This window comes from Solanum verrucosum, unplaced genomic scaffold (genome assembly GCF_900185275.1).
Source record: "Solanum verrucosum unplaced genomic scaffold, falcon-dt-bn FXZP01000182.1, whole genome shotgun sequence".
Classification (NCBI taxonomy): Eukaryota; Viridiplantae; Streptophyta; class Magnoliopsida; order Solanales; family Solanaceae; genus Solanum; species Solanum verrucosum.
In genome coordinates, this window is record NW_026020378.1 from 1,297,613 (window position 1) to 1,320,046 (window position 22,434).

The window sequence follows — 22,434 nt, forward strand, 5'->3', positions numbered from 1 at the left end:
CCTTCTCATGTCCTTATCTCCTCCAGGTCTTGTATTTTCAGTCTTAGTCATAGGACAATCTCTGATAAAGTGGTCATGCTTGCCACACTTGTGATACAGATTATTAGCAGTTGTAGCCCTGCCTGAGATTCCACCTTTTCGAAAGCCCCCATGTTTTCTCACAATTTTTTGGAATCTCCTAGTGATGTAGGCCATATCTTCTTCTTCATCAGATATGTTACCTGATGCTGCCTTGAGGGATAAAGGTTTATCCTTCTTCACTTCCTTCTTTGATGCCTCTTGATTTCTATTCATTTCATAAGTTTGAAGACTTCCAATAAGAGCATCCATTGTAAGCATTTTCAGGTCCTTGGCCTCAGTGATAGCAGTAACCTTGCTCGACCAGGATTTTGGAAAAACTCGAAGGATCTTCCTCACTTGTTTGCTTGAGTGAACAGATTCTCCCAATAACCGTAACTCATTCGTGATCGAAGCAAATCTAGTGCTCATTTCATGAATGGTCTCTCCTTCTTTCATAGTGAAGTTTTCATATTGTGTAGTTAGCAAGTCTACCTTTGATTCTTTGACTTGCTCAGTCCCTTCATGAGCCATCCGGAGAGAGTTCCGAATCTCCTTGGACTCACATGCAGAGATACGATTATATTCCTTAGCCCCGATCCCACACACCAGTAGCTTCTTGGTCTTATAGCGTTTTTCGATCATCTTTCGATCAACTTCATTATACTGTTGACTGGTCTTTGGAACAACTTGTGTAATCTCACCTTCCTTAACCTCTATTGTAGGTATAAAGGGACCATCTAGTACAATGTCCCACAACTCACTATCTTCTGCCATCAGAAAGTCGTGCATCCTCGTCTTCCACCAACTATAGAACTATCCGTTGAAACGAGGTGGTCTTGTAGATGATTGTCCTTCCTCTAGGCTAAGTGGAGCATTCATTCTACACATGATCCTCTCTTGGTGTTAACCAATATAGAGAGAGCCCTGCTCTGATACCAATTGTTAGAATATAGGCGTCCACTAAATGTCAATAGACCAGGTTCCTTGACACGGTAGGAACAATAATGCAAACCACAACAGTAAGTAAGGCACAAACAACAAAGACAACACAAACACTTAACGTGGAAACCCCCTTCCTCTAAGGCGGTGAAAACCGCAACCTGTCCTCACAGGCTTTTCAAACCAAACTCCATTTCTTCCAAATAGAGCAATGATTTAGATTACAACAGCTTGCAACCTAGGAATTTACCTCTAAATCCTTTTCCCCTAAATGTAGTATTCCCACTACAAATAGAGCAACTAAACAATATCTTTATTGCCTACTAAGCTACCCGACACAGAATAACTTAGAATTCACTAAGCAACCCACGGTTTGCCCACTAACCCACCTAACACTAGATGACTTAGGATTTGAGTAAGCAGCAAACAATGTTGCCCACTAAACCAGTTAAACTCAATTGATTTAGATTTTTTACAAGACGAACAAAAGATCTAATTCCTTTATAGTTCAGGATTAGATTTACAACGATAAGCACTGAAGTAAAAACCTAAGACAACTAAGACACAAGCTGCTTGACCTGGTCCCTATTGCTCTTTGGTAAGTACTTCTTGAGAGGAGTGGTTTTTCCTCTTTGCTCTTCAAAAATTATAATGCAAAAACTAAGAATGTATGTTGAAGGATGTACCTTCAAGGTCATACCATTGGCCGAGGTTTTTGCCACACTTGGAGATCGTGCACCAACCTTGTCAACTTTTGTACTTTTCCAGCTGTCAACTGTACGGATAAGAGTGCGAAGGAGGGGGTCCCTTTACAAGGTCCCTGTTTGTCAAATCATCAAAACTACAAATAACATTTTGTTATATTAAATTTATTTGAATAATAAGAGATATTGACATTAAAAAATACGCAAAGTGAGCTATTTATTTACGTATTATTTTAATAATGAGCATGATATAATTTTTATCTTGTCAAATTCAATTATTTAATAATAATTTTAGGTGAGTGATTTTGTTGATACAAATGTCCAAGTTGAGTGATTTTATTGATACAAAATAAAGTTTAATGCTTTTGTTAGATAAATTCTCCAAGTTGAGTGACCTTTTGACATATTAACTGCATAATATGTAAGCAAGAAACAAAGAGTAAGACGGCAACAGAGAACTAACGTGTACTTGTCTCATACCTGCAAATTAAAAGCAACCAAAAGTATTATTACAAATTATTTATTATGTTATAGTGGGTTTGATTTATTTATAAAAGATTATACAGTTATTAATTTAGTAATTTCCCTCAATTTTATCAATATAAATTCATTTTTAATATCATCTAAGTCTCTAATTCAAGGTTATTCTTTTCTCTTCATCTCCATCACTTTGACTTGTGAATTTTATAACATGTAACCTAAGGAATAAGTATCTGAAGCCAAAAAACATTTTATTCTCAAATTTCCTCTAAAGTTTTATGTACTAATTAGCCGACAATCTATATTAAAATACTAATTTAATAGTATAGTGTGTTTGGCTGGTGATAAAGTCAATCTACGACTAATACTACTAATTTAAGTTTGATTACCATATTTATTAAATTTCAAGAGATAATGATTTTATTATTGTTAGTACAATTGAATTTTTTTCAACAAATGTGTTATATAGTATAAATTTCTTCTCTTTTTGATATAATTAATTTTCTTTTATGGTATTATTGAAATAAAAATATGATGAATATTATACATAGTAATTGTCTATTTTTCTTGTGTTTTATGTTATTATAATCAAATAATATATTTTATTTATTCATAATTATATTACAAATAAATTAAGTGACTAAGAGAGTAAAATATGGTGGTATCTATTTGTAAAGGAAGGTCAAGAAAGAATTTTTTTGCAGCATAGAATTGTTTTTACTAGAGATTTTTTCTATTTTGACTTGTAATAATAAACTTAGCTACACATATCGACAATGTTAGTCCTCCACGATCCTATTTTAATTATGAAGCATTATTAATACAATTATCTTATTTCAACGGTAAGAAATTACAATGAGGAGTTTTACTATTATTTTTTTCACAAAGATATTAAAGATTGAATAATTTACGCGCGCTATGATATCATTACTTTTTTTTTTGCATATGTAAAAATCTATTTATAATGCTATTCTCTTTTTTATGGAAACGTATTTATAATTTTTTTTTCTTTTTCTTTTTATTAACTTATGAATGTAATATGTAGGTTATTTTATTATATTTCTTAGCAATAGATATAACAATGAAAATCTATGTCTATATTTTATTGGGAAAAGGGTCTGAAAAATATTTCAATTTTGGCCGAAATTGTTGTTACGATACCAAATTTTATGGAGGACCTTTTACCCCTGCACTATTTAATAGTGTATTTTAAAGGTATATATGTGTCCACGTACTATTTATAATTATGCAATATTTATGATGTCCATGTGGGCACATATATACCTTTAAAATACACTATTAAATAGTGCAGGGGGTAAAAGGTCCTTCCCAAAGTTTGGTATCGTAACAACAATTTCAGCCAAAGTTCGGGTATATTTCAGACTATTTTCCCTATTTTATTTAATTGTGATATTTGAAATAGTAATGTGATACATCTCTTATGCAGTCAAATCAATTTTTTCTCCTTATTTTGTAGTTTATTTATTTATTAGTATACATGCTCGCGCGTTGCACGGTAATTTATTGATAATTTCAAAGTTAACTATTATAAAATAATATAATAAAATTTATATGAGAGAATGTTAACATCTAATACATTGATATGTTATAATAGAATACTTGTGAAAACAAATCAATATTTAAGTTTAGTTATCTAAATTTGACAATAATGAATTTTAGTATTATTTTATTTATTAAATTATTCAAAATCATAAATACTCTCACACAATATATATCATCTTGTTAGAAAAATAAAAATATAATAAGATTAAACATTAGACAAAAATAAATTGTAGCTAAGAAAAGTTTTATGATTATGATAATGTTAAGCATAAAACAGTTTTAAACACTTGATTATCAAATTATAAGCATGATATTCAAAATTTTAAATTCTATCTTTTATTTTTTCTGAAAATTAAGTATCAATTATATGATAAAATTTTTTTTAAAGAAAACCTATAATTATATGATGTTTTTTTATAAAAAATATATATATAATTATATGATATTTTAGTACTATATAATTCTTACACATAAACAATATTTTTATTAATTCATTTCCAAATCAGTTTCAAATAACACAATGAACGGATAAAGATATATAATAAAAATCATCCTATCAAATTAAATTCTTATTGCAAAAAAAAAAAAAAATCATTAAGAAGGTAGGCAAAATCAATGAGAAAGTTTTTTATTACATATGTATTAGTCCTCCAAATTTAAGAAAATATTTTTTTGTTGTAATAATTAAGAATTAAAATATAACTATAATCTGATCAAAATATTATTAAAAATATATTTGAGGACACTCAATAAAATCTCAATTATAATCATGTCAAAAAAATTTCTTTTTATTATAAAAATAATTACCAAAAACTAAATTTTCTAATGTAAAAATGTCTTTTTAAAGCATGATAAGTAGAAATGCATCTTCACTCTTTTGCTAATTTGTTTGGATTAACTTTTAAAATTTGTTTTTATTTTTATTTTTATTTTATGACCATGATGTTTGACATAACTTATATGCATCTTAATAAAGTTTTTTTTCTTTCAAAAAATACTTTTTATTCAATTCAACAGAGACATAAAAGACTCAATTTGTGTGAATTGTTTTAGTATGTCAATTTCGTCTTAAGATTTTGTCCATTTTTTAAGTGAAATGTATCATTGTATTTTTGTAATTCTTCGATTGTCATTTGATTTCAATTCAATCAATACATAAAAGACTCATGTTGCATAAGTGCATCATTATTTTTACAGATTTGAGTTTTTAAATTTATTTTTTATTTATGTATGTGTAATATTGATTGAAAATTTAAATATATACATATTAATTTAATAAAGATTAAACATTACTTCAAAATTTTATAATAGATATTTAAAATAATTTCTCTCTATATTATCTTCCAATTATATTATTATTTAAATTTTAAAATTTATTTATTTAAAAAAATATTTTGAAATTGGGAAAAGTGCGAACACGGGAGGAAATTAAGGGGAAGTGGGTTTATAAATAGTATTTTAAAATTTCGTATTATTAAAAAGGGCTTTCAGTTAATTGCATGTTTAATTTCTATTTTGTTTTTAAAATTGAAACTTATTTTATTTAATATAATTGTAGATATTTAATTTTAATTGTCCAAAAACCTGATTTATTTACTATATTAGTGGCATCCGTTATTTGTGAGTTTGTAAAAAAAAAAAAATTAAATTTTGATTTATAAATTTAAAATAATTTAAATTATGAAGTTTTAGAAAAGAAGATCGTTGTTTTTAATTTATGTTTTTTGTTCTTAAATGTTTTATTTTTTAAATTGTTCTTTAATATATATATATATATATATATATATATATTAAAAAAAAAATTATTTAATTAGGTATATAATAATTAAAATTCATTGATGACTTATGTAACTGCCGTTGTAATTTTTTTAAAAGTTCATAAATTTATTTATTTTTAAATCAATTATATAATATTTAATTATTTATTATTTAAAATTCTGAAAATTTGTGGCGCTGCCATGTGGCATTTTTCTTCTCCTATTATATATAGATAGATATTTACAAATAAAATTAATGTATAATAATTATTATATTTAGTGTCTTAATAAAATTATATATTCAAGTTGTTAGTAACTCATATATGTCTCTTTATCTTCTTTATAATTTCTATTCAGGGATAACACACAAGTATCCTCAGACTATGACCGAAATTTCAAAGACACATCTAAGTTAAATTATGGTCCTACTATCCCTGAACTCATTATTTTTAAAATAATTTTCTACCCTTTTTTGGTTTACGTCCCCAAACTCGGTTTTTGTTGTTTTAATGTATAAAAGAATGTAGTAAACAAATGTAATAATAAAGACATAACATAGAGGATCATGTGCTCCTACAAAAATAGAGAAAATTCAAACAAAAAATAACGTTTTTAACTTAATACAATAGATTATTATTTCAAAATATGGCCTCTTATTTCATTTATTTCACCATTTATACACCCAAATTTTTTGTTATACTATATGTACGTATGAAAGGTTTGTACTTAAAAAAAAAAAAAGAGCGGTTTTATTTATTTATTTTACATATTAAAAAAAATGAAAAAAACATAACATATCTCGAATGAAGACAAAGATCGTCTTCTTTGTTATTGACCTGAATATAAATATTATATATTATTTCATTAAAGTATGAGATTATTAATCCATATATAAACAATGAAATTTACTAATTTTTCTGTTTTGTTAGTCAAAAAATACAGTAACATTTAATTAAGCTCCCCGGCATTTGATTCCTTTATTTATATCAGCCTACTCCAATGGACATAAAACATACAAAAACAATGAGGTGACAAGACAAAACTATCACAAATAACAAGAAATTTATTGTAAAACAATGAATTAAAAATTGTTTGATCATAAATTTTGAAGTTGAAATTTAAAATTTTCAAGTTTTTGAAGTTGTGTTTGGACATGTATTTTATTTGAAAAATATTGAAATTTTGTGATTGAAAGTCCCAAAAATCAAGAGAGTTGAAAAAATTAAAGATCAGAGACAGTTATATCAAATTTCATGATCAAATAAATATTGAAAGATAATTCTTAAAATCTATAATCAAACAACTATTTAAAGATAAATAGATGCCATTATCTACAACCAAATTCTATTGCAATAATCGTCAAGTTGTTGACATATTTTCGTGAGTTCCTATGGTTGTTCTCTTTTTAAGACCTTTGAATTCTACGTTGTGAATCCCTTTGTACGTCTTTAGTGTTGTTGGCACAAATTAAAGGATGCTATAAATTTGTTATACACCAAGTTCAATATAATTCTCATCCTAGTTGATTGGTTTCTTTGTTAATTTGAAACACAATGACATTTAGGTATAATATTATTAGAGTATTTTTCTTTGTTTTGGTCTCAATAGTTGTTAATATTGAAGGTCGTAGTATCTCTCAATTCTTAAACCAAGAATCACAAGGAACCAAATGGGCTGTCCTGGTTGCTGGCTCCAATGGTTGGGATAATTATAGGCATCAGGTTAGCATCCTAGATGATATTATTTGGTGTGAATTTTGAAAATGGTGTGAATATTTCACGATTCATTTGTGGTGATTGAAAGTGGTCTGATAATATCTTCATCAATATTTATTAATTTTCTTGTATTTTTTCGAAACATCTCATTATTATTGATGGTTGAAGAGTTATATATGTTTTGAGATAATTGAATTTGATTGTCCTATAACTGTTTAAAGACAATTCACATCGAACCATAAAAAAAAATATCATGAGATCCAAAAACTTTGATTACTATTGATTTGATTTGATTTATAAATATAAAAATAGGACACTTTGATTTGATTTGAAATTTTTAAAAAATTCAAACCAACCCGGACTATGTTCACCATCGGTTAATAGTCTTGATGATAGTAAGATGCCATCATTGTTTAAATAATTGATGAGATTCTTTCTTTTGATTATTAATGCTCCAATTTTAGTATTCTTGCATTTACCCCGGACAACATAAGTCATATGCAGCCTCTTAAAGTTGTCCGCATAATTTATTTAAACACTTCAACTTATCTTTATGTCTATTGAACACTTTATTTTTTCAAAAATCATTTCTATTAGACACAAAATGCTGACATGTCAAAAAATGTGTGCTACACTCTCTTAGGCGCTTAAAGCTATTGAAATTAATAATTTTTCTTTTTTTTTCTAACTTATATATCAAAATTAATGAAAAGGGAATTTTTTATTTTTTTTAGAATTGTAGTCTTCTTCCCCAGCCCAAAATTACACCCCTGTACTATTCTCATTCACCATCTTCATAAAATTTTTTACACAGGCGCACCCCACATCCCACCCCTCCACCTCTCTCTTTCTCTCACCCTTTCCCGTTCTTCTTCTTCTTCTTCTTCTGTTTTTCCTTCTTTTTTATTTTTTATGTAGATCTACATCTTTAATATTCCCGCAAACATTCATTTATTCCGATGGAAAAAATATGAATTGATTTTTTCAAGCAAAAGTTTGTTATTATTATCTATTGTAATTGTGGTAAATGATTACTAATGAGAAAAAGATAAAGGTAACTAATAGAAAGTTTTGATGCTATTCAAATAAAATAAAATGGGTATTTCGCCATTTTTGATCTGTTTATTATAAAGAAGAAAAAGAAGAAGAAAAGAGTGATTGTTCTGATGGGTAGAATGGAAAGAATTTGGATTAATTGGGCAATAATGTAACTATTAAGGTTTTTTAAAATTTTGAATCTAAATAATCTATCATTGTTAATTTATGATAAAGAAGAAGAAGAAGAAGTAAAAAAGACGACGCCGGGTCTGATGGGTAACGTGGGAAGGTTTGGGTGGGTGGGTGGGTGGATTTTTTAGGGGTACAAAATTTTATTGTACTTTTATCATTTAAAATATATTTTTAAATAATTTTTTTGGATTCAAATGACACATGTCATAATTTGATTCGTCCTTGTGCCATGTCATCGCAAGTGTAACTCACACACTTAATATTTTGGATGATTGCCAAAAAAATGTCAAATAGGTATCAATCCGAAATGGTAAAAGTGTTCAATAGGTACAAGCCTTAATTGAGGTGTCCAAATGAAATATGAGGACAACTTTAAGTGGCTATCATATGATGTATACTGATTTCTAACACTTCGTGTATAAGTTACGTTAAATGTAATGGAAAAAGAAGGATAATTTAGGATAAAATTTTTAGTACCTTTTAATTTTTTGTTTGGTTATCTCTACCTATTTGAAATAATAATCTTGTAATAATTTATTTCGGGATAAAATAATTGAAATGACAAAAATATCTATTCATCATTTTTCACATCTTTTACACTCATCAAGGATATTTTTTTTTATTATAAATAAACAACTTATTCTTAGAAATTACGCAATACATATTATTTTCAATATAATAAATCAAACATTCACTAAAAATAGTATCAGAATAACTAATCCTAGCATAATTAATCCCAACATAACAATCTTGATGTAACCTTTTAATCACCCTTTTTTCCTTTATAAACTTTAGTCATGCACCTAATTTTATAATTCAACTTACATTAAAGGTGAAATATATAGTTGGCTCTCTAAGTTGTAGAATGCATGTGTCTATTAATTATTAGTATACAAATTACTGCCATACGTTACTGGTATACATATTGAAAAGAATTAGTATACTACTAACTTTAAAGTAATTTAAGTCCAAAATCACATGCCTGTTTTTCATTTTTTATTGTTTTCCGCTGAAATACACACGTTATTTGACAACATTTTATGTCATATATTGAATGAAGTTAGAGAAGGTAATAAAAGTCTAAGCATCTATTAAGGACCTAGAATTTCTCATTAAAAAAAAAAGAAATACTTAAACTAAACAAAATGGAGAAAGTAGAACTATATAGTAATACATTTGTACTAATTTATACACCAAACCTGGGACTATAATAGTATAAAGCGGTATTATTTCTTTACTAAATCCTCCCTTGCTTACCATCATGAACAAGACCTGTCCTGATGAAATGATTTTTCATGATTTAATAAGAAAGATGGTAAATTCTACCTTTGTATTTTCTTTTTCATGTGAATCCTATCAACTTGGAGAGTGTCTAGATTAAAACACTTCTCGTATTTGGACTATCAAGATCGACTAAATGAGAGACACATTTTTTCTTTTTAATCTGTTTTAAAAAGAATGTCACCTTAAAATAAATAAAAATAATTTAATTTTAAAATTCACTTTTTATCCTTAAATGATTTATAGTCTACATAATAGTCAAGCATTTAGACTACCAAGTTTTTTTTTTTTAAAGTTTGTGTTAAGTCAAACAGTATCACGTAAATTAATGGTATGATTTCAGGCTGATGTGTGTCACGCTTACCAACTACTCAAGAATGGAGGTCTTAAAGATGAGAACATCATTGTATTTATGTATGATGATATTGCTCATAATAGAGAAAACCCCAGACCTGGAGTAATCATCAATAACCCACATGGCAATGATGTTTACAAAGGTGTCCCAAAGGTTTGTTCTTGTTGGCTTTAATTTCTTGGAAAAAATTTCAAGATTACTAGAGTGTTTGCTAGCTTATAAGGGCTTTTCTTTTGTTGAGGCAGGATTATTTAGGTGAAGATGTTAATGCTATAAACTTTTACAATGTCATCCTTGCAAACAAAAGTGGTATTGTTGGGGGAAGTGGTAAAGTTTTGAATAGTGGTCCAAATGACCATATATTCATCTACTATACTGATCATGGTGGTCCTGGAATTGTTGGTAAGTATCTTCCTCACATTAATTTTGACCTTATACTGGGAACTTGTCTCTTGTAATTAGGGTCCTTTAGCACCATTAGGAAGTCATTGAGCCGATAGATATGTGTTGCTAGTCGAAGACTTCATTGCCAATTTTTGCTAACCAATCTGCCTGTTGATTGCATGGCTTCCCCTATAACAATGATAATAGGCTAAACTTCTTTTGCTTCTTTTTGTACCGGCCGGCTAAACTTCTTTTGCTTACCATATCTGCAAGCACAAGTATCTTTCCAAATAACCAAACATATAATAATAATAGGTGTTATATGTTAGATCAATTTATAAAAATCATTACAAGCATTTTCCTGCCACCATGAGTTTATGGTGTGTCAATAGGGAAGGTTAGAATGTTTGATCCCAAGAGGGCTTCCGAATAGCTAGATTACAAATTTTACTAGCTATTGTGCCTTGACTGAAGACATGATATAACGTTTGCTCACTTTCAATAGCGCAACAGTAACATTTGAAATTCAAGGTACCTTTAAGGCAGAAAGAGTGTAGATAGGCAGAGATCGCAAACAACCTTATTTGTGATTCTCACCTAGTTTTTATCCTTCTTTGAAACTAATTAGGATATGCATGCATAATTGATTTTTCATGTTTTTATTGTTATCAGCAATGCCAAGTGGAGAATTGGTTTATGCAAATGATCTAGTTAACGTGTTGAAAAAGAAGCATGCTTCTGGGACGTATGACAGACTGGTAACTCGCTTGCTTTAGTTTTTCAGGCTTTCTTTTGACCTTGTGCAAATGTTTGATCAGTGTGAAATTTAAAGTCTCTATCTTATGTTGGATGATGTTCAGGTGTTTTACCTAGAAGCATGTGAGTCTGGAAGCATGTTTGATGGTCTTCTCCCCGAAGGACTTGATATCTATGTCATGACTGCATCGGAACCTGATGAAGACAGTTGGGCAACATATTGTGGTGAGGGTACTCCTGAAGATCCCTGCTTGGTTCAGTGTCCCCCTCACGAGTTTCAGGGTGTTTGCTTGGGAGACTTGTACAGTATTGCCTGGATGGAAGATAGGTATAAACAATTTTTTCTCCTAGTCCACATTGTTAGAAAGGAGTATGCTAAGTATAGATTCTTGTATTTTTTTTCAATCATTTACATTTGGAAGTGACTATTGTTTGCGCTTATGAACAGTGATGTAGAAGATCGAACAGCTGACAGCGTGCAAGGGCAGTATAGTAGAGTAAGAGTTTGTACTGTTATGGACAAATATTGCATGTGCTTTAATTTAAACAATTTGTTTATATGCTTTCTCGTATTCAATTTTAATGGAAGATTTATGTTTTTCATTTTTTGTCTCTCAGGTTGCAAACAGAACTGCAGCCAACATAACACATAGTGGCTATGGCTCTCATGTCACACAATACGGTGATTTAGTGGTGAGTTTTGATCCTCTTGCCGCGTATATGGGTGAGAATTTCAAAAATCACAGTCATGACTCTGTGGATGCAAAGTTATTCTCGACATCATCATCATCAAGGAATGTGGATCAGCGCAGTACTGAACTTTTCTATTTATTCACCAAAGTACGTTCCTACCTCTTTTTGATGGAGAATTATTCTTCCTACACATGATTTTGATAAATTTCTTTCTTAATGTTTTTAGCACCAAAATGCTCCTGAAGGCTCCGATGAGAAATATGAAGCTCATGTGAAACTAAATGAAGTTATGTCACAGAGAAGTGAAGTGGACAACAATGTAAAATATCTAGGGGAACTTCTTTTTGGTGTTGAAAAAGGTAATGAGGTACTACATAGCGTTCGATCTTCTGGACAACCACTTGTTGACAACTGGGATTGCCTTAAGTCCTATGTAAGTATTTAACATGGCGATACAAGCAATGTTTTCAGTTCAATTTTCGTGTTTTGTTCTTTTGATGACTGCTCTATATATAGGTGAAGATATTTGAGGTACATTGTGGAAGATTAACAACGTATGGAAGGAAACATGTACGTGGTATCGCCAACATCTGCAATGCTGGGATTACGAGTGAGAAAATGGCTGCTATGTCTGCACAAGCATGTTCAAGTTAGTAGAGAATACTTTTGGCAAATAGTATGTTTTGCCAGTTTGTCATGGCCGCCAAATTTTCTGTTTTAGTTGATAGCTACATTCAGAATAAGGCTGCTTAGAAGCAGATCTTTGCCTGGTATCCATGTACTAAAGCTTTATTTTCTCAATAATAATGCCCTTTTGACCTTTTTATGCATTTATCGAGTCTTGTTCAGTTCCATCCAAGCTCGATTTTGTTTGTTTATTTGGAAGAAAATGAAGCTTTTAGCAGCTACTACATGCATATGTAGATCCCATCAACTCATTAACCTGAGTTATTGTACATAATTATTGTCCTTCTTATTTGATTTTTTTTGAAAAAAGTGGTAAGTGAAGAGAGTTGTATACGATCATAATTTTGTCGATGTATTTGGTATTGACGAAGAATGTTTGCCAAAAAAAATGGAAAAACATTCCAGAGTCAAGAGAAAGATCTACATTGTGTTCTTTGTACTTCATATAAATATTAGGGCAAATTACAGAAATCACATACTTTTTAAGGCAAAATTACAATCTAGCCCTTAAAAGTTTATAATTACAGAAATCCCTCAAAACGGATACAATAATATAAGTGTTGATACAATAATTTGATGCGCGAGATACATTAATCGTTAAGTAAGATACATTACATTTTATACATGATACACTAATCTGATGTACATTTTATACATGATACAATATTTGATGCGCGAGATACACTAATCTGATGCGCGAAAATGAGGGATTTTGGAGATTTGTAAAACTTATAGGGGATAATGGTAATAAGTAAACTAAAATGTGAGATTTCTGCAATTTTTCCTAAATATTAGATACAATTTCATTACGGGTGTGTTTGGTACAAAGAAAATGTTTTCTGGAAAAACAAGTGGATTTCTAACTTATTTTCTCATTTTTGGTTGGTGAATAGAAAATATTTTTTAATATGTAGTTGGTGAATGAAAAATATTTTCCAGAAAGTATCTTTTATTTTTGGCTTGAGACTAGAAAAATATTTTTTAGGAAAATAATTTTTGATCCGAAAATCAACCCTGATAATTGATCTAGGACCCGTTTCAAAATTCAATCCTGAGATCTGACCCAGGAAAATATTTTCAAAAATAATTTTTTAAAAAAATCTTTTGACGAGGGTGGCAATGGGAGGTGGGCGGCCGGGGGATGAGGTAAGGGGGTGGCATAAAACGAAATTTTTAAAATTTAAAATATTTTTCAAAAATATATTTTTTTTAAAAAAAAAATATTTGACGGGGGTGATTTGGGGTGGGGTGGTGGGGGAATAGGGGTGGGGTGGAGTAAAAAATTATTTTTTTTAAAAAAAAATTGAAATATTTTCCAAAAATAATTTTTATTTTTTACTAATTTTGGCTCCTCACTAATATCATTATTTTTATGATATATGTTTTACCTCTACATTAACATCATTTTCCTAATTTAAAGTTAAGAATATCCTTCATTTTATTTTTTCTATCTGACCAAAAAATGAAGCAAATTAATTAAGAAAAAAAAGAGGAGACCAACTTTATTTTTTTTTTTAAAACAGAAAATATTCTAAATTATTTTACAATTACTATTATACAATTTCTTCTTTCCTCTCCATTTTCTTTTCATTTTTTGCATAATTTATTTGCCAAATACTTATCTTTTTACTAAATAAAAAAAGCTTAAATTTTTTTTTCTGTCAAAGGTAATTTACAAGATATTAATAAAAAAATATAATGGTATATGTTAAAATTAATTTAGAAAATATGATCTAAAATGTTTTTTTAATACTGATTTTTTAGAGATTATCTCGGGTTATTTTTGTGTATTTTGTATCTTCTTTGTATTTTTTTATTAAGGATATTCTTATATCAATTGATTAAATTTTTGAATAAAATTAAAATTATATCAACGAGAAATCAGAAAATATTATTAAATTGATGATATTAATGAGGAGTCAAAAGTAGTGGAAGATGAAAATTTGCTTACCAAAGTTGGTGAGTGTTTTTCTAATTTGTTCTTTAACTATGACCAAGAGGGTTGTTAAATTAATTTAATTTAGACCTTTTATATATATATATATATATGAAAATTTTCCTTATGGCCGCGCTAAGTGCGAATAGACAAAAAAAAAAACGTACAAAAACAATGAGATGACATAACCAAACTATCACAAATAACAAGAAGTTTCTTGTAAAACAATGAATTCAAAATTGTTTGATCATAAATTTTAAAGTTGAAAATTTAAAAAATTGAGTTTTAAAAATTAATTATCCTATCAAATTAGTCAAATAATTATTTAAAGATTGGTCAAATAAAAGTTTAAATATAATTCCTTATAAGATATGGTCAAACAAACATTTATAGAAAAATTATCAAAAGATTGGTCAAATAAAAGTTTAAATATAATTCCTTATAAGATATGGTGAAACAAACATTTATAGAAAAATTATCATTATCATAATCTATAACCAAAAGCTAGTGCAATAAATAATTGACAAGTTCTTGACATATTTGCTATAAATTTGTCATACACCAAGCTCAATATTCTCCATTCTAGTTGATTGGTTCCTTTGTTAATTTCAAACACAATGATATCTAGGTATAATATTGTTGGTGTATTTTTCCTTGTTTTGGTCTCAATATTTGTTAATATTGAAGGTCGTAGTATCTCTCAGTTCTTAACCCAAAAAACAAAAGGAACCAAATGGGCTGTCCTAATTGCTGGCTCCGCTGGCTGGACTAATTATAGACATCAGGTTATCATCCTAAATTTTATGATTCAATTCCTTGTAAACGTTAATTGATAGTCTTGATGATGGATAGATGACATTATTGGTTTGATTGGCTTACGACGATGTGAATGTTTGACGATTTATTTGTGGTCACTGAAGTGGTTTGATAATATCTTCATCAACATCTATCAACTTTGTTGTATTTTGTGGATCATGTGGCTATTATTGATTGTTTAAGGGTTATACAGGTCTTGAGATAATTGAATTTGATTGTCCTATAACCACTGCTTAAAGATGATGCACATCGAACCAAAAAAAAAAGAAAATCAAGAATTCCACAAAAATTGAAGTTTGAAAAATTCAACTATAATTGATTTGATTTTTATTTATAAATATAAAAATCTGACATTTTGATTTTGACTTAAAATTTTAAACTCTTTTGGTATTAGAAAATATCAAATTACTACCAACTTAAAGTCTAAAATCGCGTTATTTTCCAACAATTTGTGTTTAATAGACATATATTGAATGAAGTCGGAGAAACTAATTCAATATGTTGGGAAAGCCATCACTGTTGAAGCAATTGCAATTCGTATGGCGCTGGAGAATGCTAGAGAAAAGGGGAGGACAAAGTTGCAAATCTTATCAGATGCAAAAAATGTGATGGATATGGTACTACAAAGAACTATAGTCACATGGGAGAGAAACTACTTGTGAAGACATTTGGAGCCTTATGAAGTGCTTTGAAGTGGTCAATGTGAAGCATATTCCAAGGTCTTGGAATTTAGTGGCACATAATTTAGCAAAATTTTCTATTTCATTAGTACGCAAAGTTGTTTGGCTTTCTACTTTCCCTAGATGGATTGTAGGTGATGCTATCACATCTTTTAACTCTTGAACCTTTTTATGCATTAATATAACTAGCGTGTTGGTTGTCAAAAAAAAAAAAGCAAAAAGGAGAAATAAGAACTATGTACCCACTCTGTTCCAATTTAACACACTTTTTTTAATCCATTGAAAAAAAGTTACCTTTCTACGAACGAAAACAATTTAACTTTAAAATGCTCTTTTATTGTTAATAATGATTTATAGCCATAGTCTACAAATTTTAATAATGTTGTTTTCTGTTTTAAACTTTGTGTTAATATAAATAGCGGACGGCATCTAAAAAAAAATTGAATGTAACTTGATTGTATGATTTCAGGCTGATGTGTGTCACGCTTACCAAATAATGAAGGCTGGTGGTCTTAAGGATGAGAACATCATTGTATTCATGTACGATGATATTGCTAACAATACAGAGAACCCTAAACCTGGTGTCATCATCAATAACCCGCATGGTCATGATGTTTACAAAGGTGTCCCTAAGGTTTGTTCTTTTTGTGTTCAATTTCTTGGAAAAATTTCAAGATTATTAGAGTGTTTGTTAGCTAATGAGGGGTTTTCTCTTCTCTTTTTGTTGAGGCAGGATTATGTAGGAGATGATGTTAATGCTAAAAACTTTTTCAATGTCATCCTTGCAAACAAAAGTGGTGTTGTTGGGGGAAGTGGGAAAGTTTTGAAGAGTGGTCCAAATGACCATATCTTCATCTACTATGCTGATCATGGTGGCCCTGGAGTTATTGGTAATTATCTTTCTCACATTAATTTTGCTTAGTCTTAAACATTGTGACACTTCAATTGGGACGGAGGGAGTAGTTATTATCTTAGAAAGTGAGTTAGTTTGTTGAAAAGAATTGGAATCAAGAAGAAATGTGACTTTCTGACATAATTAGTATTAGTTGATTGACTGTGTGAGAAATAAGACCCCATTTTGAAGTTGTGAAAATGTCACATTCTAATGAGAAATTCCAAATCCCAATTGAATGTTATACACTTGGTTATAGAACATATGGATAATTGGATATTTTGTGGCTGTTGTTGTGAATGTGTATAGGTAATTCATGTTGGAAATATAAGGTAATACTCATTACAAGTCGAAGCTTGATTTGTGATTCTTAGAAACTGATTAAAATATGCATAATTGTTTTCGTGTTTTTATTATTATCAGAAATGCCAAGTGGAGAATTGGTTTTTGCATATGATCTAGTTAACGTGTTGAAAAAGAAGCATGCTTCTGGGACGTATGACAGACTGGTAACTCGCTTGCTTTAGAATTTCCAGGCTTTCTTTTCCTTTGCGCAAATGTCAGATCGGTGAAATTTAAAGTCTATATTTTATGTTGGATGATGTTCAGGTGTTTTACCTTGAAACCTGCGAGTCTGGAAGCATGTTTGATGGTCTTCTCCCCAAAGGACTTAATATCTATGTCATGACTGCATCGAAACCTGATGAAGACAGTTATGGCACATACTGTGGCGAGGGTACTCCTAATATTCCCTGCTTGGGTCAGTGTCCCCCTCGCGAGTTTCATGGTATTTGCTTGGGAGACTTGTTCAGTGTTGCCTGGATGGAAGATAGGTATAAACAATTTTTATAACCTCTGTTCTTGTAGTCCACATTGTTAGGAAGGAGTATGCCAAGTATAGATTCTTGTATTTTTTTTCTGATCATTTACACTTGGAAATGACGTATTATGTCAAACTAATTATTGTTTGCACCTATGAACAGTGATGTACAAGATCGAAAAACTAACAGCTTGCATGGGCAGTATATTCGAGTAAGAGTTTTTATTGTTATGGAAAAATATTGCATATGCTTTAAGCAATTTGTTTGGGCAATACCTATGCTTTCTTTTATGCCATTTTAATGGAAAGATTTATGATTTCATTTGGTCTCTCAGGTTGCAAAAAGAACTGCAGCCAACTTAACATATGGCTCCCATGTCAAAGAATATGGTGATAAAGTGGTGAGTTTTGATCCTCTTGCAGCGTTTATGGGTGAAACTTCCAAAAATCACTGTCATGACTCTGTGGATGCAAAGTTATTCTCGACATCATCATCATCAAGGAATGTGGATCAGCGCAGTACTGAACTTTTCTATTTATTCACCAAAGTACGTTCCTACCTCTTTTTGATGGAGAATTATTCTTCCTACGCGTGATTTTAGTAATGTGTTTCTTTAATGTTTGCAGCACAAAAATGCTCCTGAAGGCTCCTATGAGAAATATGAAGCTCGTGTGAAATTAAATGAAGTTATGTTAAAAAGAAGTCAAGTGGACAACAATGTAAAACATCTAGGGGAGCTTCTTTTTGGTGTTGAAAAAGGTAATGAGGTACTACACAGTGTTCGACCTGCTGGACAACCACTTGTTGACAACTGGGATTGCCTTAAGTCTTATGTAAGTAGTTAACACGGCGATACAAGCAATGTTTTAAGTTCAATTTTCGTGTTTTGTTCTTTTGATGACTGCTCTATATATAGGTGAAGATATTTGAGGCACATTGTGGAAGATTAACAACGTACGGAAGGAAACATGTACGTGGTATCGCCAACATCTGCAATGCTGGAATTACGAGTGAGAAAATGGCTGCTATGTCTGCACAAGCATGTTCAAGTTAGTAGAGGATACTCTTGGCAGTTGACAAATAGTAGATTTGCCAGTTTGTGTCATTGCTAAAAACTTCCCTTTGCATTCATAAAAAGACTGCTTAGAAGCAGATCTTTGCCCGGGATCCATGTAGTAAAAGCTTTATTTTCTCAATAATAATGGCTTTTTAACTTTTTTTTGCATTTACCGAGTCTTGTTCAGTTCCATCCAAGCTCCATTTTGTCTGTTTTGTTGGGGGGAAATGCTGAAGAGCAGCTACTACAATCATACTTTTATCGGTGCATGTATTTGGTATGAAGAAAAATATTTGCCTTAAAAAATGAAAAAACATATCATGTACAGAGTGAAGATAAAGATCTACATGGTCTTCTTTGTTCTTCATATAAATATTATATACAATTTCATTACATCTTCTCTCCAATTTCCTCAAGTACATATATCTATCTACTATATTATAAAAGAGAGTTTAGGCCCAAGTATAATATATAATATTTAAGATTGGGACTTTTCCCAATCTTAAATATTATATATTATACTTATGGGACTTTTAAAAGAAAGTTTATACCCAAGTATAATATATAATATTCAAGATTGGGACTTTCTTCAATATTATATATTATATTTATTATATAGTAGAACTTGGGCATAAACTCCCTTTTAAAATAATATAGAATATGTATATATATATCTCACAAATGGAAAAGTCCCAATCAAGGAAGCAACATATATCATTTACAAATGACTTAAAAAGCTTTAAAATATTTAAAAGCTATATAATAAAATAGGTTGACTCATGGAATTCTATATATATATATATATATATATATCACAAATGGAAAAGTCCCAATCAAGGAAGCAACATACATCATTTACAAATGACTTAAAAAGCTTTAAAATATTTAAAAGCTATATAATAAAATAGGTTGACTCTCAGAATTCTATCAGGCTCACATATATTAGGACAAAAAAAATAACACATATCATTTTAATATTACCAAAAAAGTATTATAAATAATAATAATTAACAACTTAAAATATCTGAAAGACATTTTAAAAGTCACAAGTCTCGCAGAAAGCATGATTCTATTTGGGTGATTGTTGATAGAATAATAAAATCAACCCACTTTTTACCGGTAAAGACTACACATTCATCAAAAGATTATGCTAAGTTGTATATTTAAGAGGTAGTCAGACTTCATGGGGATCCAGTATCGATTATTTCAGATAAAGGAGCACAATTTTGGAAGTCATTCCAGAAAGGCCTGGTTTCAAAGGTGAATTTAAGTATTGTTTTTTAATCCTCGGACAGATGGTGTAGCAGAGCGCACTATTCAAACTCTAGAAGATATGTTGAGGGCCTATGTGATTGATTTTAAGGGTAATTGGGATGATCACCTACCTCTCATTAAGTTTGCTTATAACAACAGTTACCATTCTAGTATTCAGATGGCTCCTTATGAAGCTCTTTATGGGAGAAGGTGCAGATCTCTAATTAGATGGTTTGAGGTTAGTGAAGCTGGGTTTATAGGACCATAATTAGTTCATTAAGCTATGGAGAAAGTGAAAGTCATTCAAGAGAGGTTGAAAACAGCGCAGAGTCATCATAAATCCTACACTGATGTTAGGAAAAGGGAGTTACGATTTGAAGTAGATGATTGGGTATACTTGAAGGTTTCACCCATGAAGGGTGTTATGAGATTTGGTAAGAAGAGGAAGCTTCGTCCCCGGTATATTGGTCCTTATAGAATATCCAAGAGAAATGGCAATGTAGCTTATGAGTTAGAGCTACCACAAGAGTTAGCATCGGTCCATTCGGTATTTCATATTTCCATGTTGAAGAAGTGCATGGAGATCCTTCACTTATCATACCTACTGAAGATATTGGTATCAAGGATATCCTATATTCTTATGAGGAGATTCCTGTTCATATCCTGGATCGCCAAATTTGCAAGTTGAGAACGAAAGAGATAGCATCAGCCAAAGTTCTGTGGAGAAATTAGTTTGTTGAGGAAGCTACTTGGAAAACTGAGGAGGATATGAAAAAGAGATACCCGCATCTCTTCGAATTTGGAGAAGTTCCAAATTAAGGTACTAATTCTTTTCTTGGCTTTTATTTTAAGTTGGTATGTTGTATTTACATTTTTGCTTGTTGGGTGTTTGAGCTAGGTGTTAGATGTTACGCCTTATCCTACTAAGAGTAATCTCATTCGAGGATGAATGTTCCCAAGGGGGAGATATTGTACACCCCGCTACTAGAAAGACTTAGAATTAGAAAGAAACCGTTTTTGGAAATAATCAAATTTGGAAAGTTTGACAAAGTTAAGCTAAGTATGAGTTTTGGGTCAACTTTAAACGACCATAACTCCTAACTCAGGATGATTTAGGTGTGCTACAAGATAGAATAGGAAATATATTTTAATTATTTTTCCAACGCCACTGAGTTTTCTCAATTTCGAGTTTGGATGATGGAGATATCCCCATTTGAAGTCGGGTTGTCTAGATAAGGAAAGTCTAAACCGGATTTTGGAAGGGTATTGTGGTCTTTTTCATACCCAATTAATTTATTTCATTTTTAGAAGTTTAATTGGGGTCTAAAATAAGTTAGTTCAGTTTACGTATTTACCAAAACACGCTAGAATTTTTGGAGAAAGAACTCAAGAGGAGAAAAGAGAAGAAAAGTTCAAGATTCGTCAAGTTCTTGTGAATTTGGTTGTGGATTTCACCAAGGATTCAATCCTACGAGGTATGTGAGACTTCCATAACGTTGGGCTCTTTCATCCACGTGCCAAACATGTTTATTTCAACGTGAAGTCGTCATAAAAGATTGGAAGTTTGAATGTTCTTGATGTGTGTTCTTGAATTGCTTTCGTTCTTGAATTTGGGTTGAGATTAAGGAGTTTATTGAGGTTATAGTGTTGTTTTCTTGAGTTGTTTGAGTTAGATTTTTGTGCATATATATTGGGTATCTGAATCTAAAGAGAATTGAGAAAAAGAACTGAGTTTAGGCGAATTAGGGTTAGAAAACGAAGAAGGAAAAAGTCGGGTGAATCCGGGTACCAGGTCCGCATGTTCCTCATGATAGGAAATTTTCTCTCTGCGTCGCATAGCGGTCACGGACCCTTCTGCCTCAAAATTTATTTCGCGACCAAATATTTAAATACATCTCCGCGTCGCGGACTTGCTTCCAGATTCTTGATCGTTTCTCATGTTTAACTATTTAAAAACACTTCTAAACATCACGAGATCTTTACTATCTCAAATCACAATCCTTGAATCCATAAATTCAAATTCAAGGAAAGTTAAGAGCCAAGTCTAGAAAGTTCATAGAGTCTTTTCAAGAAGTCTTTTGCAAATATTTTAAACGTGTTTTAAGACTTGAGTTGAGTTGAGTAAGAGTAACAAATGAAGTTCTTTTCTTCAAAAGAGTAGATGATGACTAAGTATTCCCAAATGAGTAAATGTTTTCACATTTTAAACAAGATAGGAAACACCGATTTCCAAGAGAGCGTTTGAGCTAGTTTTTGAGTAATTATCTCAAACCATAGAAAGAGTTTTTGTTTTTAAACATATGAGCTTGAGTATTTTGGGAGTAGTATTGAGCACCGATGCGGGGACGAGTTTATAACAACTCAATGTCTCCAT

At 30.5% G+C, this 22,434-nt stretch overlaps 2 protein-coding genes across 2 annotated transcripts; both read left to right on the plus strand.

Annotated features, from left to right (window-relative positions):
* Positions 1–7,050: 7,050 nt before the first annotated feature.
* LOC125838602 (vacuolar-processing enzyme-like) lies at positions 7,051–12,571 on the plus strand. The gene is made up of 9 exons (XM_049517658.1): positions 7,051–7,224; positions 10,073–10,237; positions 10,330–10,486; positions 11,141–11,226; positions 11,329–11,552; positions 11,673–11,721; positions 11,843–12,064; positions 12,144–12,350; positions 12,434–12,571. Exons 1-9 carry the CDS (start codon positions 7,057–7,059, stop codon positions 12,569–12,571), a joined length of 1,416 nt encoding a protein of 471 aa, XP_049373615.1. The 5' UTR covers positions 7,051–7,056.
* A 2,572-nt stretch (positions 12,572–15,143) lies between these two features.
* On the plus strand, positions 15,144–18,803 carry LOC125838601 (vacuolar-processing enzyme-like). The gene is made up of 9 exons (XM_049517657.1): positions 15,144–15,325; positions 16,506–16,670; positions 16,770–16,926; positions 17,352–17,437; positions 17,538–17,761; positions 17,912–17,960; positions 18,084–18,296; positions 18,376–18,582; positions 18,666–18,803. The coding sequence occupies exons 1-9, from the start codon at positions 15,158–15,160 to the stop codon at positions 18,801–18,803; spliced, it is 1,407 nt and encodes a 468-aa protein (XP_049373614.1). The 5' UTR covers positions 15,144–15,157.
* The last annotated feature ends 3,631 nt before the right edge of the window (positions 18,804–22,434 follow it).